The sequence below is a fragment of the Ranitomeya imitator genome, chromosome 6 (assembly GCF_032444005.1).
Source record: "Ranitomeya imitator isolate aRanImi1 chromosome 6, aRanImi1.pri, whole genome shotgun sequence".
Classification (NCBI taxonomy): Eukaryota; Metazoa; Chordata; class Amphibia; order Anura; family Dendrobatidae; genus Ranitomeya; species Ranitomeya imitator.
The window spans coordinates 469,413,500-469,432,801 of NC_091287.1; the positions used below are offsets into that span (position 1 = coordinate 469,413,500).

A 19,302-nucleotide genomic window follows, 5' to 3' on the forward strand; every position below is an offset into this window, starting at 1 on the left:
TAGAAAATTTTTGGCAGGAGCTGAAATTCAATGTTGCCCAGCGACAGCCCCAAAACATGAAACATCTGGAGAGGATCCGCAGAGACGAGTGGGCCAAAATCCCTGCTGCTGTGTGTGCAAACTTGGTCAAGAACTACAGGAAACATCTGAACTCTGTAATTGCAAATTACAATATTTCTGTACCAAATATTAAGTTTTGCTTTGTATATTGCACTTATTTCATGCAATAAAATGCAATTTTTTTTCTGATCCAAACATCTCAGCCCCAATATTATGATGAGCTGCACATAATGTAGACTGATTTTTTTTTTTCATTTCAGTTTTGATGTAATTCATTTATATGGAATGTACTATTAAAAATAAAAGGGGGGTGTTTCTAAAATCCTCAAGTCAAGCTGCATCATTGTATTTTATCCCTCGGTCCTTTTGGCAGATCAATATTTCATGCTCAGAGATTGAAGCTTCAAATGAGTCATATGAGGGGAGCAGTGGAGCCAATCTGCTGCAGCCCAGCACTGCTAATTATTCATGGGCTCCTGCCTCTTGCTCTTTCTTCATCTGCACAGCCCCACAGTGCTGACTCAGTGCCTTATTCAGTCTTTTCTCTCTCTCCGCTGCTGTAGCTGGATCTCTGGCAATCACAACCTCTGAGTATCTCTATACATCATCATGGCCAAAACAGCAATAGGTAAGGACATCAGCCCATTGTATGTGTCCTGTGCTATCACTGCGTCATGTGCTGAGCTACATGCAGGGATAAATGCGAGATGTATGCAATTTATTGAACCCCACATATGTATATATATTGTACCCATATATATATGTAATACATAAGGACGTCAGCCCATTGTATTCTCACTGCGTTTCATATTGGTATATATTATTATAATGAATATTGCAAGGTGTATGCAATTTATGGTCCAACACATAATATATATGCATATATGTATATACGGTATCTATATATATGTATGTATGTATATATGTGCAATAGATAGACAGTAAGATATCGTTGTTGCCGTGCTGTGCCATAATTGTAAAATAATAATAATTGAATGTCATTTTACCAATGCAGATGTATTGAAAATCTATTCTGCAGCCGTAAATTTCTGGCTTAAGGACCGTACTTCTAGAATAAAAGAATGATATTTTTCATCTCTGGCACCCAGACACGCCCAGTACATCAGCTCCTATATAGATGAGAGGTGATGATAGAGATCTCTTATTTTGGACTCTGCTTTCCTCTGCTGTACTGCTGGCACCCTGATATGTGCCCCTTGCTATGGCACTGGTCCTGGCATGAGTCAGTAGGGTGAGACAGTGATATACAAAGGATATAAGGCGCCTGCACTTCTATACTGCACAATGCAGACAGACCCCACCCATATCTCTCTCCTTTCTTGTTCGCAGGCTGCTCGATGAGGAGGCACTCAGCGATAGCTCGATGTGTTTCTGCTGCCCTCTTGCTATTGTAAAAGACATGGGATATACGTAGCAGACGATTCGTGTGTTACTGAACTAAAATCAACATTTTCCAATTCTACGTAACCTATTCCATGTCCGTTTTCAGCATCGCTCTCATTTATTTTGCTTTTTACTACTATGTCCAGATTAATAGCTGACATCGCTCGGTCATTTTGGCAAAAAGAATAAAGACTTTTATTCTTCATTCTTCTTATGCTGAATCCATGTTATGCTGCAAATATTAATGCATTTTTTTTATATATTTTTTTTTTATTATATTATTCATGTTATAAATGATATCAGTCTGAACCCAGATAGGTTTACTAAAGTTACAATATTTAATTTTCCCAAAGGTCACTGGCAGAATTGTCTGCTGTAATTCTAGTGGGTGGTCAGGAATGGCCATTCGTGGCAATTAGCGAGTCATTTTGACTCTCTAGCACCCCCATAGAGATTTCGAAGGGAGGGGTAAGGCAATAATGGCAGCTTTCTATGTAAATGTGTTCAACCTGGATGTATGGGAGTTTGGCCAGCCCTGCGGTACTAAACATGCCACCCCTCCCCATTGCAGCAATACAGTACTCAGTATTGATGATTTTTGGTCACTTGCGGGAGGCCATTGGTTTATGGATTCTGTGGATGTGTCCGGCTGTTATTGGGTGATATACGGGTTCACATCTGGTCTATCATGTGTCTCTGGGCATCAAGAAGACGTCTCACATCATTAAAATTATCCATCAGGCTTAATGGTTCGGTTCCATAAGTATGTCGTCTAATTGGATCTTGTATGGCGGATCTTAAATCGTAACTAAGATCAATGTTGTCTATCACTGACAAAACTGATATGATTGAATCATTTACTTACTTAATTGTTTAATTAGCCAATAAGTTCCAAAGTGTCTAAAGACCTTATACAAAACACGATAGAAAATGTGATCTCGTTGTACCGTCCCTTAAAACAGAACAATGACTGAGCCATTATCACCGTAATGCTACGGAAAACAGCAGATCTAACAAAATGCAATTTCATTGATTTTCCCAAAACTAAGAAGAAACAATAGGCTTCTCCCTCTTCCTCTTGGGAGTGATCCCGTGTGATCATTATCAGCGTGACAAGGGAGGAACTGCTGCCCCCTGCTGTGTGGGAGAAAAAATGCAAAATGCCATTATCTTTTTTATTTTATTTTTTTTTCCCTGTATTATATCTTTTACATGAATTAGAAAGTTTTTGCCTGATTTTATATATTTTTTTTAAATCTTTTGACTTTTTTCCAAAATATGAAAGCATGAAACCTTAGAATAAAAAGAAAATACCAGATTCTCATTACACCCCCCTATCTATGTTCACTGAACATATTAGATTTCTGTAGTTCTGTTTTTTGCCAATCTTGTAGGACTTTATTCTCTGGGTAGAATCATTGTGCATGAAAGACACTAAGAATTGGTGAGGTGAGGCCAAGACTATAGGGGCTATTTAAATATTATAATATTATTATATATTATTGTTATACAGGGTGTCCCTTAAAGTCTGGACACATAGGTAAAAATACATATTTTCAAGAAATGAAATTTATTAACAATATTTAATTTAATTGGAATATTAATATGATTTCCATCATTTGCAAATTTGTATTATAGTTAATTAAAATAATTAAAATGATAGTTAATGAGAATGCCTGTGTCCAGACTTTAGGGACACCCTGTATATTGGTAACATAAATATTATCAATATATTGTATTGTACTGGTATTTGAAAAATGAATAAATGTCCTTACACTCTGGTCGTTTCCCTCTTTCCCATAGGTAGGGACCAGTACTATAAATGATGAATGACAAATAAGGAGGATGTTATAGATTTTACATTGAGGCCCAGGAGCTTCTAGTTACACCTCTTTTTTATCAGAAGCCATATGTCGAAAACTTGTAAGGCGCAAGCGATAGTGTTCTTGATGAGCACCGATGACAGTCTCCATAGGCGTCGCTCCTATAATAAACTGCATGAAGACATCTTTTTTCTTCCAGTTGTTCCCTACGATCACATCTTCCTGGGAACGACTTGGCAATGTTGTGTAGCACCGCTGGGACCGATAAAGGCGACATCACAAGGAGCCAACATTGTCCCAGATGACTCAGAGCTGAAAATAAAAAGATCCCTAATGTCTGGCGACCGACGGGTCCCTGGGGGAGTGGTGCCCGGATCAGGTTACGAGATCTGATCCCGTAGACACCCGGATTTATTAGGCCGGATAATGAGGGCTACACATCGACAGAGCAGCGGGGAAGGTTTCCCATAATTAGCAGCATAGTCAAACGATTAATCACCAGCTAGCACAAGGGTGGGCACGTGCTGCAGGGAATCTGAGCCTCGTGTCACTGATTGTCAAGGACGGATGAAGCAGGTGAAATGGACGGTGGTTATGGAGGCGTAGCTGCTGTCAGTCTCATCACCTGCACTGCCCCCAATGCTGCATTGTTCTGGTGATGACTTCTAATCATTAGACTCGGAATGTTTTTTTCAAGGAACTTGTCATAAAACTCATTTTGCTGATGGCACAAAAGGGGTCAAAGACAAAAATCAAAATGGGTGCTGGTTGTTAGTGGTCCTGTGAGTACGAGCAGCCTGCACTCCACCTAGGGAAAGAGGTTGGGTTATATTTTTACTAAGCCACTGTTTCCTGCACCCTTTCTTTTGACTATTGTTTATTTTAAAAAAAGCATAACTCACCCTTCCCAGGTCCACTGCTGCTGTTCCCAGTGTGTTATTGTCTACAGCGCTGACATCATGTCTATAGCACTGCGGCCAATCAGTGAGCTCAGCAGCTCTGCCTGAGTGTATGTCATGAGCCGCGCAGCTCCCTGATTGGTTAGTTAACATGTGACATCAGCGCTGCAGACAGTAACAAACATCGGGAGCAGCAGCAGAGACTCAGCAGTGGACCTGTGGAGGGGGAGTAAAGAAAAGTTTTTTTTCATTTTTAAAACAAGGGGGCCGAGGTTTTTCTGAAACCAGAAAACCTCTTTATTGGACCCCATAATACCTGCAGGTTTGTTTTTTTAAACTGCATGTCGAGTATAGAAATTAAATTTATGCTTTTAGACTATAAGGGACACTATTAAAACTAATTTTATATATATTTGTAATGCAGAAAATATAGAACAAGGTCTGCACTCTTATTACATTAGAGGGGTATTCCCATCTCCAATGTTCTATCCCAATATGTAGTAGGTGTAATAATAATAATAGCAAATGCCTCCAATTTGAAATGTAGTATAGTTTCCTGATAACCTATGTCACTTACACCATGTGCAGGGCATTGCAGTAGATTAGTTATCCAAGATTACGACCACTCATATAATGGGGTCGTTAGATGCTAGTGGTCGTAACCATGGATAACTATGCTAGTGCAATGCCCTGCACATGGGGTAAGCTAACTAGGTTATCAGATACTAGATTTGTAATTGGAGGTGTTTTCTAATATTATTATTATTATTACACCTCCTGCATCTTGCTGTTTTTACCATTGACTCTTCCCAACTTCTCTGGCCGGCCACATTTAGTGAGGCTGTGATTCCCTGCGATCCCACGAATTGGAAACCACAACAATGTATAAAAACAAGTTCAGCTTCACTGTCCATTTTATTTGCCAGCAGAGCACAGCAGGAGAGTCAGACATCTTTCTTTGGGTTGCAGTACTATGGCATGTCTTCAACAAACATTTTCTGTGGCACTCTTGGTGAAACTCTTCACTATCAGAGTTAGGGACTTCCAAGCTAGCAATGACATTCTGGCTGCTCCTTCCTGTTTTCTCCTTTTTCAGCCCACTTTCCAGGAACCACTTAACCACGTGGCTACCTCCTTTACTATATGTGCCCGCAGCCTTGCTAACTTGTCTCTTCTCAGACTCACAGCTCTCCAGACTTGACTGTCACTTCCTGTTCCTGGAGGCCCTTGGGGACTTTCACAAAGTTGCTGATCATAAACATTCTCTTATAAATCAAAAGAAAAAAGCAAGCCACACAGCTACAGTATCCAAAGAGACGCCAAATGAAGACTTTCTAATCAATAGTAACCCAATGAATAAGGAATCAAATCATAGTGAATCATAGAACAATCATAGAACAAACGCGGCAGCACTCACCGGTCCTGTGGTCAGCAGTTCCTTATTCAAACATGTAGAAAACACATCCCGTGGAAGCGCTGTTTCAAGCGCGAAACGGCCGTCATCTCCTCCTGCACACTCCTCTCACTGCCCTGTTCCCCCGAGTCGTGAAGATGTTTTTTCTACATGTTTGAATAAAGGAACTGCTTCTCTTCCTCACACACACTCTGGTGTACAGAACTCAGTTATTAACTGAACTTCCTATTCCTGCCTCTAATCCACAATCCCCAATCAATCGTCCACCCAAACTTGGGCCGGCCTTACAGTTAACCCTGTGTACACTACTAACAGGAAACTGCAGCCAGCCAAAGAAAAATAACTCCCAAATGCAATACATTATCGTAAAATACATGCAAAATACATTTTCATACATTTAACCACCTGGGGATGTCAGAGGAGTGGCATGCCATACTCACCATGCTTACAAGGCGACTGTTTGATATCATTCCAGATAAAAAAAAAGGCTAAGTTCACATTATGCCTGTGCATTTAGTCTATTCATACACATCAAATAATGTAACATTTCCATATAACCCTTTTAGACCTAGACTGACTACTATGCATCGGCCTGACGGTATCCACAAAAGCTAGGTACACTTATCCTATGAAGGTTTGCTGATTGTCAGCCACAATATTTACTTGATCATTTGCATTCAGAAACCATGAACCTTGTCAAACAAGTGACATGAGAAGTGTAAATCACATAGTTAATTCCTGAGATGACTGGCTTGATCAGATATTTTTCACAGTCGACCCTTATAATACCATCCCACTGCCACCGAGGAGCATCCTTAGGAAACCTGATTTACAGATGTTAGCATCGGCTGAGTCCTCATGTGGTCTACTTGGAATTACTGATGATGACGCTGAATCCTGGAGAGATTGTAAATCAAATTTAAACTGATTTTTACATTATTGGATGCTGCACAGATTCTGAAATATCATGTTTAATAGAAAAAAAATCATATTGACAAATCCATCCCGTGCTGAAGAAAAGGTATTATTTGAAGGATCCAGGAACAATGGAATAACATCAAGTGGTCTACAAGTCAAATTAATATCAAGGTTCCTGCAGTAACTTTCTCAAGAGATTCGATGTAGACTATGGTACAGATAAGGGAAAAGCAAGAATGGAAGCCAGAGATTCACTTACTGAATTCATATTATTATGGAACTCTGAGTCACAAATCTGAAGAGGCTTCTCACCCAAACCATAAAAAGTCCATATAATGATAGATAAAATGCTAAGGCAATCAAAGATTAATATATTTTTCTCTTCTTACTTATAGAGATATTGATATTTTTCAGTTTTCTTATGCCATCCATAATGTTACAAGTTATATATTGGTTACTGCGTTTTGAATACACTTCTCAGGAATGAATAAGGTTGTTGTAAATATTAATGGAAGGAAGTCACTTAATAAGGACCGCAATTAATTAGCCAGAGTGAAGAGTGGCTACAAAGAGTGTCTCTTTTTCTAGAGGAATCATGGTCATGAATTATGTAGGCTGCCCGTTGAATTTAAATAGAACTCTGTAATACTTCATTTCTCCTGTGGGGGCACTGCAGAAACAATGAATACTTACTGCTAAGATTCCCCTATAGCCTAAGATAAAAACAAAATGAGCATATACCCTATAGTAAGTAAATAAGTAAAAAGTAATAGTACATGCTAATAACGTAGTAACACTATTTTTATCAAAAAAGCATAAAAACCATGCTACTGCGACAAGATGCACCCAATTGGGATGGACCTATCTCTAGTATTAAAACCTTACCTTGTGTCAGCCAATCTTAATATAGATAAGGGCAGAGCGGGACCCAAGCCCAACTGTTCAGACACCTGCCAATGGGAAGCTATATAGATGAAATACCTAGCTGAAAAAGGAGGAGCCACGACTTTGTTTATACAAAGTACAAGAAACTACAACAAAACCAAACAAATGAGCCGGAACATAAAACGGCATAAGTGCAATGTGTAAGAGCACGTTTACACTGTGGCAATGTGTTTCCTTATAGATAACTGACTGTCCCTGGAAAGTGGCACCCTGTAATCAGCCTATTGGTTAGAGAACCTAACAACAAAAAAGCCCACATTTTAGCACTAGGTTTCTATAAAGAAAAAATCAAAGACCTAAAGAAATAAAAATGCAGCACATATGTATTGTTTCAAGTAAATGGATGCTTGTATAGTGCATGGACCCCAAATCAGGAGCTGCCCTTATACAGAGGGGAACTCTTCTCCATGAAGTCTATATGCTTTTATAAGGCATATAAACAAGGTCATCATAAGACAATCCTTTTTTTTACAGATATAGACAAATGCATTACATGAATACTGCTCTGTTGTTCTAAACTCCAGTTGTTTCTGTTGTGCTGAATCAGTCATGAAATAAGAAAAAATAGAGGAAATTTACTGTATTTTATCCAGCTGTCAGAAGCACAGTCATCATTCCTAACAATCTATACTCTGCAATTATATGTCAGTCTACAGGATGCGCTATACTTGTCCTACTCAAAGCTTTTATGGCAGTAATGTCGTCAAGTTTCTGCTAAGTTGAGAGCTAACTCTGACAGACAATTACTTGAAGTAATTACAGGCAATTACTCCTGCAGTGTATAATGTAAGTTTCTTAACCCCTTCCCGACCTTTGACGCCACGTAGGCGTCATGAAAGTCGGTGCCAATCCGACCCATGACGCCTATGCGGCGTCATGGAAAGATCGCGTCCCTGCAGATCGGGTGAAAGGGTTAACTCCCATTTCACCCGATCTGCAGGGACAGGGGGAGTGGTAGTTTAGCCCAGGGGGGGTGGCTTCACCCCCTCGTGGCTACGATCGCTCTGATTGGCTGTTGAAAGTGAAACTGCCAATCAGAGCGATTTGTAATATTTCACCCATTATAACGGGTGAAATATTACAATCCAGCCATGGCCGATGCTGAAATATCATCGGCCATGGCTGGAAATACTAGTGTGCCCCCACCCCACCCCTCCGATCGCCCCCCCACCCCCCCGATCTGGCCGGTACACTGCTCCGGCTCCCCTCCGCCCTGTGCTCCGCTCCCCCCCGTGCTCGTGTCCGCTCCCCCCGTGCTCCAATCACCCCCCCGTGCTCCAATCACCCCCCCTGCACTCCGATCCACCCCCCCCGTGCTCCGTTCCACCCCCCCGTGCTCCATTCCAGCCCCCCCGTGCTCCGTTCCACGCCCCCCGCGCTCCGTTCCACCCCTCCCGCGCTCCGATTCCCCCCCCGTGCTCCGATCCCCCCCCCCGTGGTCCCCCCCCACCCTATCATACTTACCGATCCAGCCGCGGTCCCGTCCGTCTTCTCCCGGGCGCCGCCATCTTCCAAAATGGCGGGCGCATGTGCAGTGCGCCCGCCGAATCTGCCGGCCGGCAGATTCGTTCCAAAGTGCATTTTGATCACTGAGATATAATCTATCTCAGTGATCAAAATAAAAAAAATAATAAATGACCCCCCCCCTTTGTCACCCCCATAGGTAGGGACAATAAAAAAATAAAGAAATTTTTTTTTTTCCACTAATGTTAGAATAGGGTTAGGGTTAGGGGTAGGGTTAGGGTTAGGGGTAGGGTTAGGGGTAGGGTTAGGGTTAGGGGTAGGGTTAGGGGTAGGGTTAGGGGTAGGGTTAGGGGTAGGGTTAGGGGTAGGGTTAGGGGTAGGGTTAGGGTTAGGGTTAGGGGTAGGGTTAGGGTTAGGGGTAGGGGTAGGGTTAGGGGTAGGGGTAGGGTTAGGGGTAGGGTTAGGGTTAGGGCTAGGGTTAGGGGTAGGGTTAGGGGTAGGGTTAGGGTTAGGAATGTGCACACGTATTCTGGTCCTCTGCGGATTTTTCCGCTGCGGATTTGATAAATCCGCAGTGCTAAACCGCTGCGGATTTATGGCGGATTTACCGCGTTTTTTTCTGCGCATTTCACTGCGGTTTTACAATTGCGATTTTCTATTGGAGCAGTTGTAAAACCGCTGCGGAATCCGCACAAAGAAGTGACATGCTGCGGAATGTAAACCGCTGCGTTTCCGTGCAGTTTTTCCGCAGCATGTGTACAGCGATTTTTGTTTCCCATAGGTTTACATTGAACTGTACACTCATGGGAAACTGCTGCGGATCCGCAGCGTTTTCCGCAGCGTGTGCACATACCTTTAGAATTAGGCTATGTGCACACGGTGCGGATTTGGCTGCGGATTCGCAGCAGTGTTCCATCAGGTTTACAGTACCATGTAAACATATGAAAAACCAAATCCGCTGTGCCCGTGATGCGGAAAATACCGCGCGGGAACGCTGCGTTGTATTTTCCGCAGCATGTGAATTCTTTGTGCGGATTCCGCAGCGTTTTACACCTGTTCCTCAATAGGAATCCGCAGGTGAAATCCGCACAAAAAACACTGGAAATCCGCGGAAAATCCGCAGGTAAAACACAGTGCCTTTTACCCGCAGATTTTTCAAAAATGGTGCGGAAATATCTCACACGAATCCGCAACGTGGGCACATAGCCTTAGGGTTAGGGTTGGAATTAGTGTTGTGGTTAGGGGTGTGTTGGGGTTAGGGTTGTGATTAGGATTATGGCTACAGTTGGGATTAGGGTTAGGGGTGTGTTGGGGTTAGTGTTGGAGTTAGAATTGAGGGGTTACCACTGTTTAGGCACATCAGGGGTCTCCAAACGCAACATGGCGCCACCATTGATTCCAGCCAATCTCGTATTCAAAAAGTCAAATGGTGCTCCCTCACTTCCGAGCCCTGACGTGTGCCCAAACAGTGGTTTACCCCCACATATGGGGTACCAGCATACTCAGGACAAACTGCGCAACAATTACTGGGGTCCAATTTCTCCTGTTACCCTTGTGAATCTAAAAAAATGCTTGCTAAAACATAATTTTTGAGGAAAGAAAAATGATTTTTTATTTTCACGGATCTGTGTTGTAAACGTCTGTGAAGCACTTGGGGGTTCAAAGTGCTCACCACATATCTAGATAAGTTCCTTGGGGGGTCTAGTTTCTAAAATGGGGTCACTTGTGGGGGGTTTCTACTGTTTAGGCACACCAGGGGCTCTGCAAACGCAACGTGACACCCGCAGACCATTCCATCAAAGTCTGCATTTCAAAAGTCACTACTTCCCTTCTGAGCCCCGACGTGTGCCCAAACAGTGGTTTACCCCCACATATGGGGTATCAGCGTACTCAGGAGAAACTGGACAACAACTTTTGGGGTCCAATTTCTCCTGTAACCCTTGGGAAAATAAAAAATTCTGGGCTAAATAATTATTTTTGAGGAAAGAAAACGTATTTATTATTTTCACGGCTCTGCATTATAAACTTCTATGAAGCACTTGGGGGTTCAAAGTGCTCACCACACATCTAGATAAGTTCCTTTCAGGGTCTAGTTTCCAAAATGGGGTCACTTGTGGGGGGTTTCTACTGTTTAGGCACATCAGGGGCTCTGCAAACGCAACGTGACGCCCGCAGAGCATTCCATCAAAGTCTGCATTTCAAAACGTCACTACTTCAATTCCAAGCCCCGGCATGTGCCCAAACAGTAGTTTACCCCCACATATGGGGTATCACCGTACTCAGGAGAAACTGGACAACAAATATTGGGGTCAAATTTCTCCTGTTACCCTTGGGAAAAATAAAAAACTCTGGGCTAAATAATTATTTTTGAGGAAAGAAAACGTATTTATTATTTTCACGGCTCTGCATTATAAACTTCTATGAAGCACTTGGGGGTTCAAAGTGCTCACCACACATCTAGATAAGTTCCTTTGGGGGGTCTAGTTTCCAAAATGGGGTCACTTGTGGGGGGTTTCTACTGTTAAGCCACATCAGGGGCTCTGCAAACGCAACGTGACGCCCACAGAGCATTCCATCAAAGTCTGCATTTCAAAACGTCACTACTTCACTTCCGAGCCCCGGCATGTGCCCAAACAGTGATTTACCCCCACATATGGGGTATCAGCGTACTCAGGAGAAACTGGACAACAACTTTTGGGGTCAAATTTCTCCTGTTACCCTTGGGAAAATAAAAAATTGCAGGCTAAAAGATCATTTTTGAGAAAATAATTTTTTTTTTTTTTTTCATGGCTCTGCGTTATAAACTTCTGTGAAGCACTTGGGGGTTCAAAGTCCTCACCACACATCTAGATTAGTTCCTTTGGGGGTCTAGTTTCTAAAATGGTGTCATTTCTGGGGGATCTCCAATGTTTAGGCACACAGGGGCTCTCCAAACGTGACATGGTGTCCGCTAATGATTGGAGCTAATTTTCCATTTAAAAAGCCAAATGGCGTGCCATCCCTTCCGAGCCCTGCCGTGCGCCCAAACAGTGGTTTACCCCCACATATGGGGTATCAGCGTACTCAGGACAAACTGGACAACAATATTTGGGGTCCAATTTCTCCTATTATCCTTGGCAAAATAGGAAATTCCAGGCTAAAAAATCATTTTTGAGGAAAGAAAAATTATTTTTTATTTTCATGGCTCTGCGTTATAAACTTCTGTGAAGCACCTGGGGGTTTAAAGTGCTCAATATGCATCTAGATAAGTTCCTTGGGGGGTCTAGTTTCCAAAATGGGGTCACTTGTGCGGGAGCTCCAATGTTTAGGCACACAGGGGCTCTCCAAACGCGACATGGTGTCCGCTAACAATTGGAGCTAATTTTCCATTCAAAAAGTCAAATGGCGCGCCTTCTCTTCCGAGCCCTGCCGAGTGCCCAAACAGTGGTTTACCCCCACATATGAGGTATCGGCGTACTCGGGAGAAATTGCCCAACAAATTTTATGATCCATTTTATCCTACTGCCCATGTGAAAATGAAAAAATTGAGGCAAAAAGAATTTTTTTGTGAAAAAAAAGTACTTTTTCATTTTTACAGATCAATTTGTGAAGCACCTGAGGGTTTAAAGTGCTCACTAGGCATCTAAATTAGTTCCTTGGGGGGTCTAGTTTCCAAAATGGGGTCACTTGTGGGGGAGCGCCAATGTTTAGGCACACAGGAGCTATCCAAACGCGACATGGTGTCCGCTAACGATGGAAATAATTTTTCATTCAAAAAGTCAAATGGCGCTCCTTCCCTTCCGAGCCTTACCATGTGCCCAAACAGTGGTTTACCTCCACATGTGAGGTATTGGTGTACTCAGGAGAAATTGCCCAACACATTTTAGGATCCATTTTATCCTGTTGCCCATGTGAAAATGAAAAAATTGAGGCTAAAAGAATTTTTTTGTGAAAAAAAAGTACTTTTTCATTTTTACGGATCAATTTGTGAAGCACCTGGGGGTTCAAAGTGCTCACTATGCATCTAGATAAGTTCCTTGGGGCGTCTAGTTTCCAAAATGGGGTCACTTGTGGGGGAGCTCCAATTTTTAGGCACACGGGGGCTCTCCAAACGTGACATGGTGTCCGCTAAAGAGTGGAGCCAATTTTTGATTCAAAAAGTCAAATGGCGCTCCTTCCCTTCCAAGCCCTGCCGTGCGCCAAAACAGTGGTTTACCCCCACATATGAGGTATCAGCGTACTCAGGACAAATTGGACAACAACTTTCGTGGTTCAGTTTCTCCTTTTACCATTGGGAAAATAAAAAAATTGTTGCTAAAAGATAATTTTTGTGACTAAAAAGTTAAATGTTCATTTTTTCCTTCCATGTTGCTTCTGCTGCTGTGAAGCACCTGAAGGGTTAATAAACTTCTTGAATGTGGTTTTGAGTACCTTGAGGGGTGCAGTTTTTAGAATGGTGTCACTTTTGGGTATTTTCAGCCATATAGACCCCTCAAACTGACTTCAAATGTGAGGTGGTCCCTAAAAAAAATGGTTTTGTAAATTTCGTTGTAAAAATGACAAATCGCTGGTCGAATTTTAACCCTTATAACTTCCTAACAAAAAAAAATTTTGTTTCCAAAATTGTGCTGATGTAAAGTAAACATGTGGGAAATGTTATTTATTAACTATTTTGTGTCACATATCTCTCTGGTTTAACAGAATAAAAATTCAAAATGTGAAAATTGCGAAATTTTCAAAATTTTCGCCAAATTTCCGTGTTTATCACAAATAAATGCAGAATTTATTGACCTAAATTTACCACTAACATGAAGCCCAATATGTCACGAAAAAACAATCTCAGAACCGCTAGGATCCGTTGAAGCGTTCCTGAGTTATTACCTCATAAAGGGACACTGGTCAGAATTGCAAAAAACGGCAAGGTCTTTAAGGTCAAAATAGGCTGGGTCTTGAAGGGGTTAATGTCCATTTATGAAAACCTATCCTGCACTTACAGCTTCAGCCCCAGGCAATAGCATGTCTGGTCATTGCACTGAATAAATAATGATGACAACCTCTAGGATTTATTAGGGCAGGTGAATAAAAAGCAGACATCAATTTAATTGTGCAAAACCAAAATTTCTGCAAACAAATGAAAGACTTTTTACATTATATATATATATATATATATATATATATATATATATATATATATATATATATCTATCGTATTTTTTGGACTATAAGACGCCCGGGACCATAAGACGCACTCCAAATTGTGGGGTGGAAAATAGCAGAAAAAAAGATTTTTATAACATGGGGGTCCATCTTATTGTCCGAATTAAGCTGCAGAGCTGGAGCAGGGTCCCATCCTCAGGATTATGCCGATGGATGCTGCGGCGGTGTGGAGTGCACCTGAACAAGGTCCCTTCTTCAGGATGCCGGTGGCAGAAAAGTGGCGGCGCCATGGCCCGTTGTCCATGGTGAGCAGAGTGCACACCTGTTTCCCTGCGGCCATCTTCCAGAAGCTGAGTGCCACCGAGATTTCAATCTGCACACGTGTGGCCTCCGGCGGCCATGTTCCTGAAGCCTCAAGTGGCCAACGGCTTCAGGAAGATGGCCCCAGGGAAACCGATGATGCCCTCTGCTTACCGTGGACACCGGGACACAACGCAACCACATTTCTGCCACCGGCATCCTAAAAAAGGGACACTGCTCAGGTGCACTCCGCACCGCCCTCCGCCGCAGCATCGCCACACCTCTGCCACAACCCCCCAGTAAGCCTGCGTTCGCACTATAAGATGCACACCCCATTTTCCTCCCAAATTTTTTTGGGAAAAAGTGCATCTTATAGTCTGAAAAATATGGTGTATGTATATACACTGCACAAAAAAATAAAGGGAACACTTAAACAACAGAATATAACTCCAAGTAAATCAAACTTCTGTGAAATCAAACTGTCCACTTAGGAAGCATCACTGATTGACAATCAATTTCACATGCTGTTGTGCAAATGGCATAGACAACAGATGGAAATTATTGGCAATTATCAAGATACACTCAATAAAGGAGTGGTTCTGCAGGTGGGGACCACAGACCACCTCTCAGTACCAATGTTTTCTGGCTGATGTTTTGGTCACTTCTGAATGTTGGTTGTGCTTTCACACTCGTGGTAGCATGAGACGGACTCTAGAAACTACACAAGTGGCTCAGGTAGTGCAGCTCATCCAGGATGGCACATCAATGCTAGCTGTGGCAAGGTTTGCTGTGTCTGTCAGCATAGTATACAGAGGCTGGAGGAGGGCAACAACCCAGCAGCAGGACCGCTACCTCAGCCTTTGTGCAAGGAGAAACAGGAGGAGCACTGCCAGAGCCCTGCAAAATGACCTCCAGCAGGCCACAAATGTGCATGTGTCTGCACAAATGGTTAGAAACCAACTCCATGAGAATGGTCTGAGTGACTGACGTCCACAGATGAGGGTTGTGCTCACAGCCCAACACCATGCAGGATGCTTGGCATTTGCCACAGAACACCAGGATTGGCAAATTTGCCACTCGTACCCTGTGCTCCTCACAGATGAAAGCAGGTTCACACTGAGCACATGTGACAGACATGACAGAGTCTGGAGATGCTGTGGAGTGCAATCTGCTGCCTGCAACATCCTTCAGCATGACCGGTTTGGCAGTGGGTCAATAATGGTGTGGGGTGGCATTTCTTTGGAGGGTCGCACAGCCCTCCATGTGCTCGCCAGAGGTAGTCTGACTGCCATTAGGTACCGAGACGACATCCTCAGACCCCTTGTGAGACCATATGCTGGTGCGGTTGGCCCTGGGTTCCGCCTAATGCAGGACAATTCCAGAGCTCATGTGGCTGGAGTGTGTCAGCGGTTCCTCAAGATGTAGGCATTGAAGCTATGGACTGGCCCACCCGTTCCCCAGACCTGAATCTGATTGAGCACATCTGGGACATGATGTTTTGCTCCATCCACCAACGTCACGTTGCACCACAAACTGTCCAGGAGTTGGCGGATGCTTTAGTCCAGGTCTGGGAGGAGATCCCTCAAAAGACCATCCGCCGCCTCATCAGGAGCATGCCGTGGTGTTGTACAGTAGGGAAATCATACAGGCACGTGGAGGCCACACACAATACTGAGCGTCTTTTCCTTGTCATGAGGCATTTCCACTGAAGTTGGATCAGCCTGTAATTTAATTTTCCACTTTGATTTTGAGTATCATTCCAAATCCAGACCTTCATGGGATATTTAGTTTGATTTTCATTGATAATTGTTATGTTTTATTGTTCTGAACACATTCCACTATGCAAATGAATAAAAATTTGCAACTGCAATATTTCATTCAGAGATATCTAGGATGTGGTATATTAGTGTTCCCTTTTTTTAGCAGTATATATATATATATATATATATATATATATATATATATGTATAACATATTTATTCTATATTTATTTATGTATACTGTATATTTTTTCTTCCACAGAAGCACAAAAAGAAGCTCATGAAGTGTATAAAAATAAATCAAGTTTATTTCAATCCAATAAAAATACATAAATTGTATACAATGGATGCCTCATCAAAACGACTAACGACTAACAGCCACAAAACACATTAGCTTCCATACAGGTATATACCAAAATTAGGCAATGTAATCTTGTATTACAAAACCAAACACCTCTATTTAGATATATTCAAAAAATATGCCAATAGTACATTGCTTCTAATAGTAGTCAGTTTATAGCAAAACACATCTTCTGAAGGTGTATTAAGGTGTCACAGTGAAAAGTGCCTAGAAAATAAAGTGCAAAGATCACATACTAATACCTGTTGTAATGTGCCGGTAAACTGCGTCTCACCCCAACACGCGTTTCACCTATCCTTCTTCCGGGGGCGTGTGTTAGTGAGGTGTCTAGTAGACCCTTTTAAACAACTATTGTCCAATCAAAGCTCCCCATGTTTATTGCCCAGCGTTACTACCTCTGCGTCCGTGTAGTCGTCCCATTTCAGTGACGTAATGGCGCACAGATTACTCATACCCATGATCCCACCTCTAGCTGGTGGAACGCAAGCTTTCCACCCAAAAAGCGGAAGTCAGGTATCCATATATGACCAACGCACATGCGCACAATCTGACGCCCATCAACGTAAGCTTACCACTCCGTGGTGTTTAAAAGCTGTGACATAGCGACGCATCCGGTGTTCGCACCACTCCCACTGGGACATCCCACCTCCGGCTGGGAGAACGCTAGTGTTCCACTCCGTGTAACAGAGCAGAAGTCCAGCGCATCCCTGGGTCACCAGAGGTGGAATATCCGGAGCTATTAGAACAGCGCATGCGTACCGCCACAGCATGAATAACCTACCATTATAGGTGTTGATAGTGCTCATGATATATTAAAATAGTGAATCTATTCCAATACAGATTAAATATTAACAATGACAATAAGGCAATACTATGTGTCTACCGCCTATAACTTTTATGTGAGATATAATAAATATATGCAACTAGTACCCCATTATGAGGCAAGTGACTACGTGATAAGAAAGCACATATAAAATTATTCACCTATCTCACATACATATAATTATAAATATATCCTTGTACATAAGGTGGTGTTTTACTAAAACCAAAGTGACACTTATTACCGATAAACATATATAGTGACCCAATGAAAAATGACATATATAAGTAATAGACTATATATAACACTATGTCATACCAACACATATAACTGTATATTTATATGTATAGATAGATTCAACTGGAAAAAACTTGTCGACTGTCTCCATTTATTCGTTGCCTGGTACTGCAATTCAGTAGTCCATTACGTCAAAACGTGTTGGTTGGATCTGTTGGTCTGTGGGGCGGTTTTCCATCCTATGCACCTCTTGAAGAGATTAATGTCTTGAGAAATAAATTCTGGATTTTACTCTCACCAAGCTGTGGAGTCGGATTTGTGTATTTGGTTCTGCAACTCAGCAGCAGCTCCAATGAGATTAATAACATAATAACGTTAGTCTGCAATACCTCTCCAAAACTGTGGACAAGTATTGTGCTGTCAATGGATAGAAAACAAACATGGTTTTCTAAAACTGTGCAACCTTTACTTTTACTAGATAATTACATTTCTCCAAAAATTAAATTAATGAAATGGAATCTAATCTATATCTAAAATAATAATAAAACAACTGGCAATAGTAATCATTTTCAACAGCCAATACACATATATTGTGTGTATTGTCAGCGCCTTTTGGGATAGCAGAGATATGTTAATGAAGCACTCCTCCTCCAATCAAAGTTTGTATCCTCTTAATATATTGCAGTCATTATATTATATAGCACCTTGTACTTAAGTTGCAATTGCTCAGTTATCATACTACCCAGCTAATTAATCTCTTTTCCATTACATTTATCACATCACATGATTAAAAACAGACTAGCTGAATCTTTCTAAGCTCTGTGTAGAAACAGGAAGTCTCTTTTCTCTGCAGACTCATCATTAGAACTACAATTTCTACATGACTACATTGCCCTAGCAGGGGGAGGAGCAGAACAGCTGAGTCAGAAGTTGAAGAGGAGGTGGAGCTGGGATGCCAGGGACTTTGCAGTGATGACTCATGTATGGAAAATTGACCTCCTGTTTCTACATAGAGCTTAGAAGGATTCAGATAGTCCGTTTTTAATCCCGTCCTGTCATAGACCTAATGAAAAAGAGAAGAATTAGCTGGGTAGAAAGGCAAAATTAGCAATTGTAAGTACACAGTGCTGTATAATATGGTGAATGCAACATATTAAGAGGGTAAGAACTTTGATGGGAGGAGTGTTTCTTTAATGACTGAGCCATGTTGCTTGGTCATCTCATTCTTCCACTCTCATATGGGTCTATTATTAATACAGCAACCCATAAAACCCAGCCAGTAATTTGTAAGACTGAGCCCTTGCCAATTAAACTAATGAAAGCTAATGTTGTATGCGCTGCTCTGGGTTACCGGTTACTTGCACCTTTCTTTGTAAATCACCACCAGAGGATCAATATTTTCTATTCCTCTGTGACAATTCTGCCTTCTACGTCATCAAAAATCTTACGGACAGATTAATTAGCAGTTTGTTTTTCTTCCTAAGTGACTTCTAAAGAGAAGGCCAAAAAATTAATTAAAATTTCTAGATGGATGGAAAACAATTTCAGCGAAACAAGTTTACGTAACACAAAAGAAATGCAGAATGACAACATTAATCCAGATGAAAGTGATAGCGCCTGCTTGGCATTCTCGGGGGCGGCTACAGGTGTAACTATAACTATTAGTACATCTCTTCTGGCGTATATCACAATGACATTGTTATTCTAATCTGTTCATTTTGGGGACAAGTTCTCTTAAGGCTGAATTCCCAATCATTTTGG

The 19,302-nt window shown here is 41.9% G+C and overlaps 1 protein-coding gene across 1 annotated transcript in view; it reads left to right on the top strand.

The window, feature by feature from the left end:
• Window positions 1-419: 419 nt before the first annotated feature.
• The window catches only part of STMN2 (stathmin 2), a 108,877-nt gene continuing 89,994 nt past the window's right edge, over window positions 420-19,302 (top strand). The window contains exon 1 of the mRNA XM_069731513.1: window positions 420-688. Within this exon, the coding sequence (XP_069587614.1) occupies window positions 670-688 (19 nt within the window). The 5' untranslated portion in view covers window positions 420-669. The remainder of the gene's footprint in view (window positions 689-19,302) is intronic.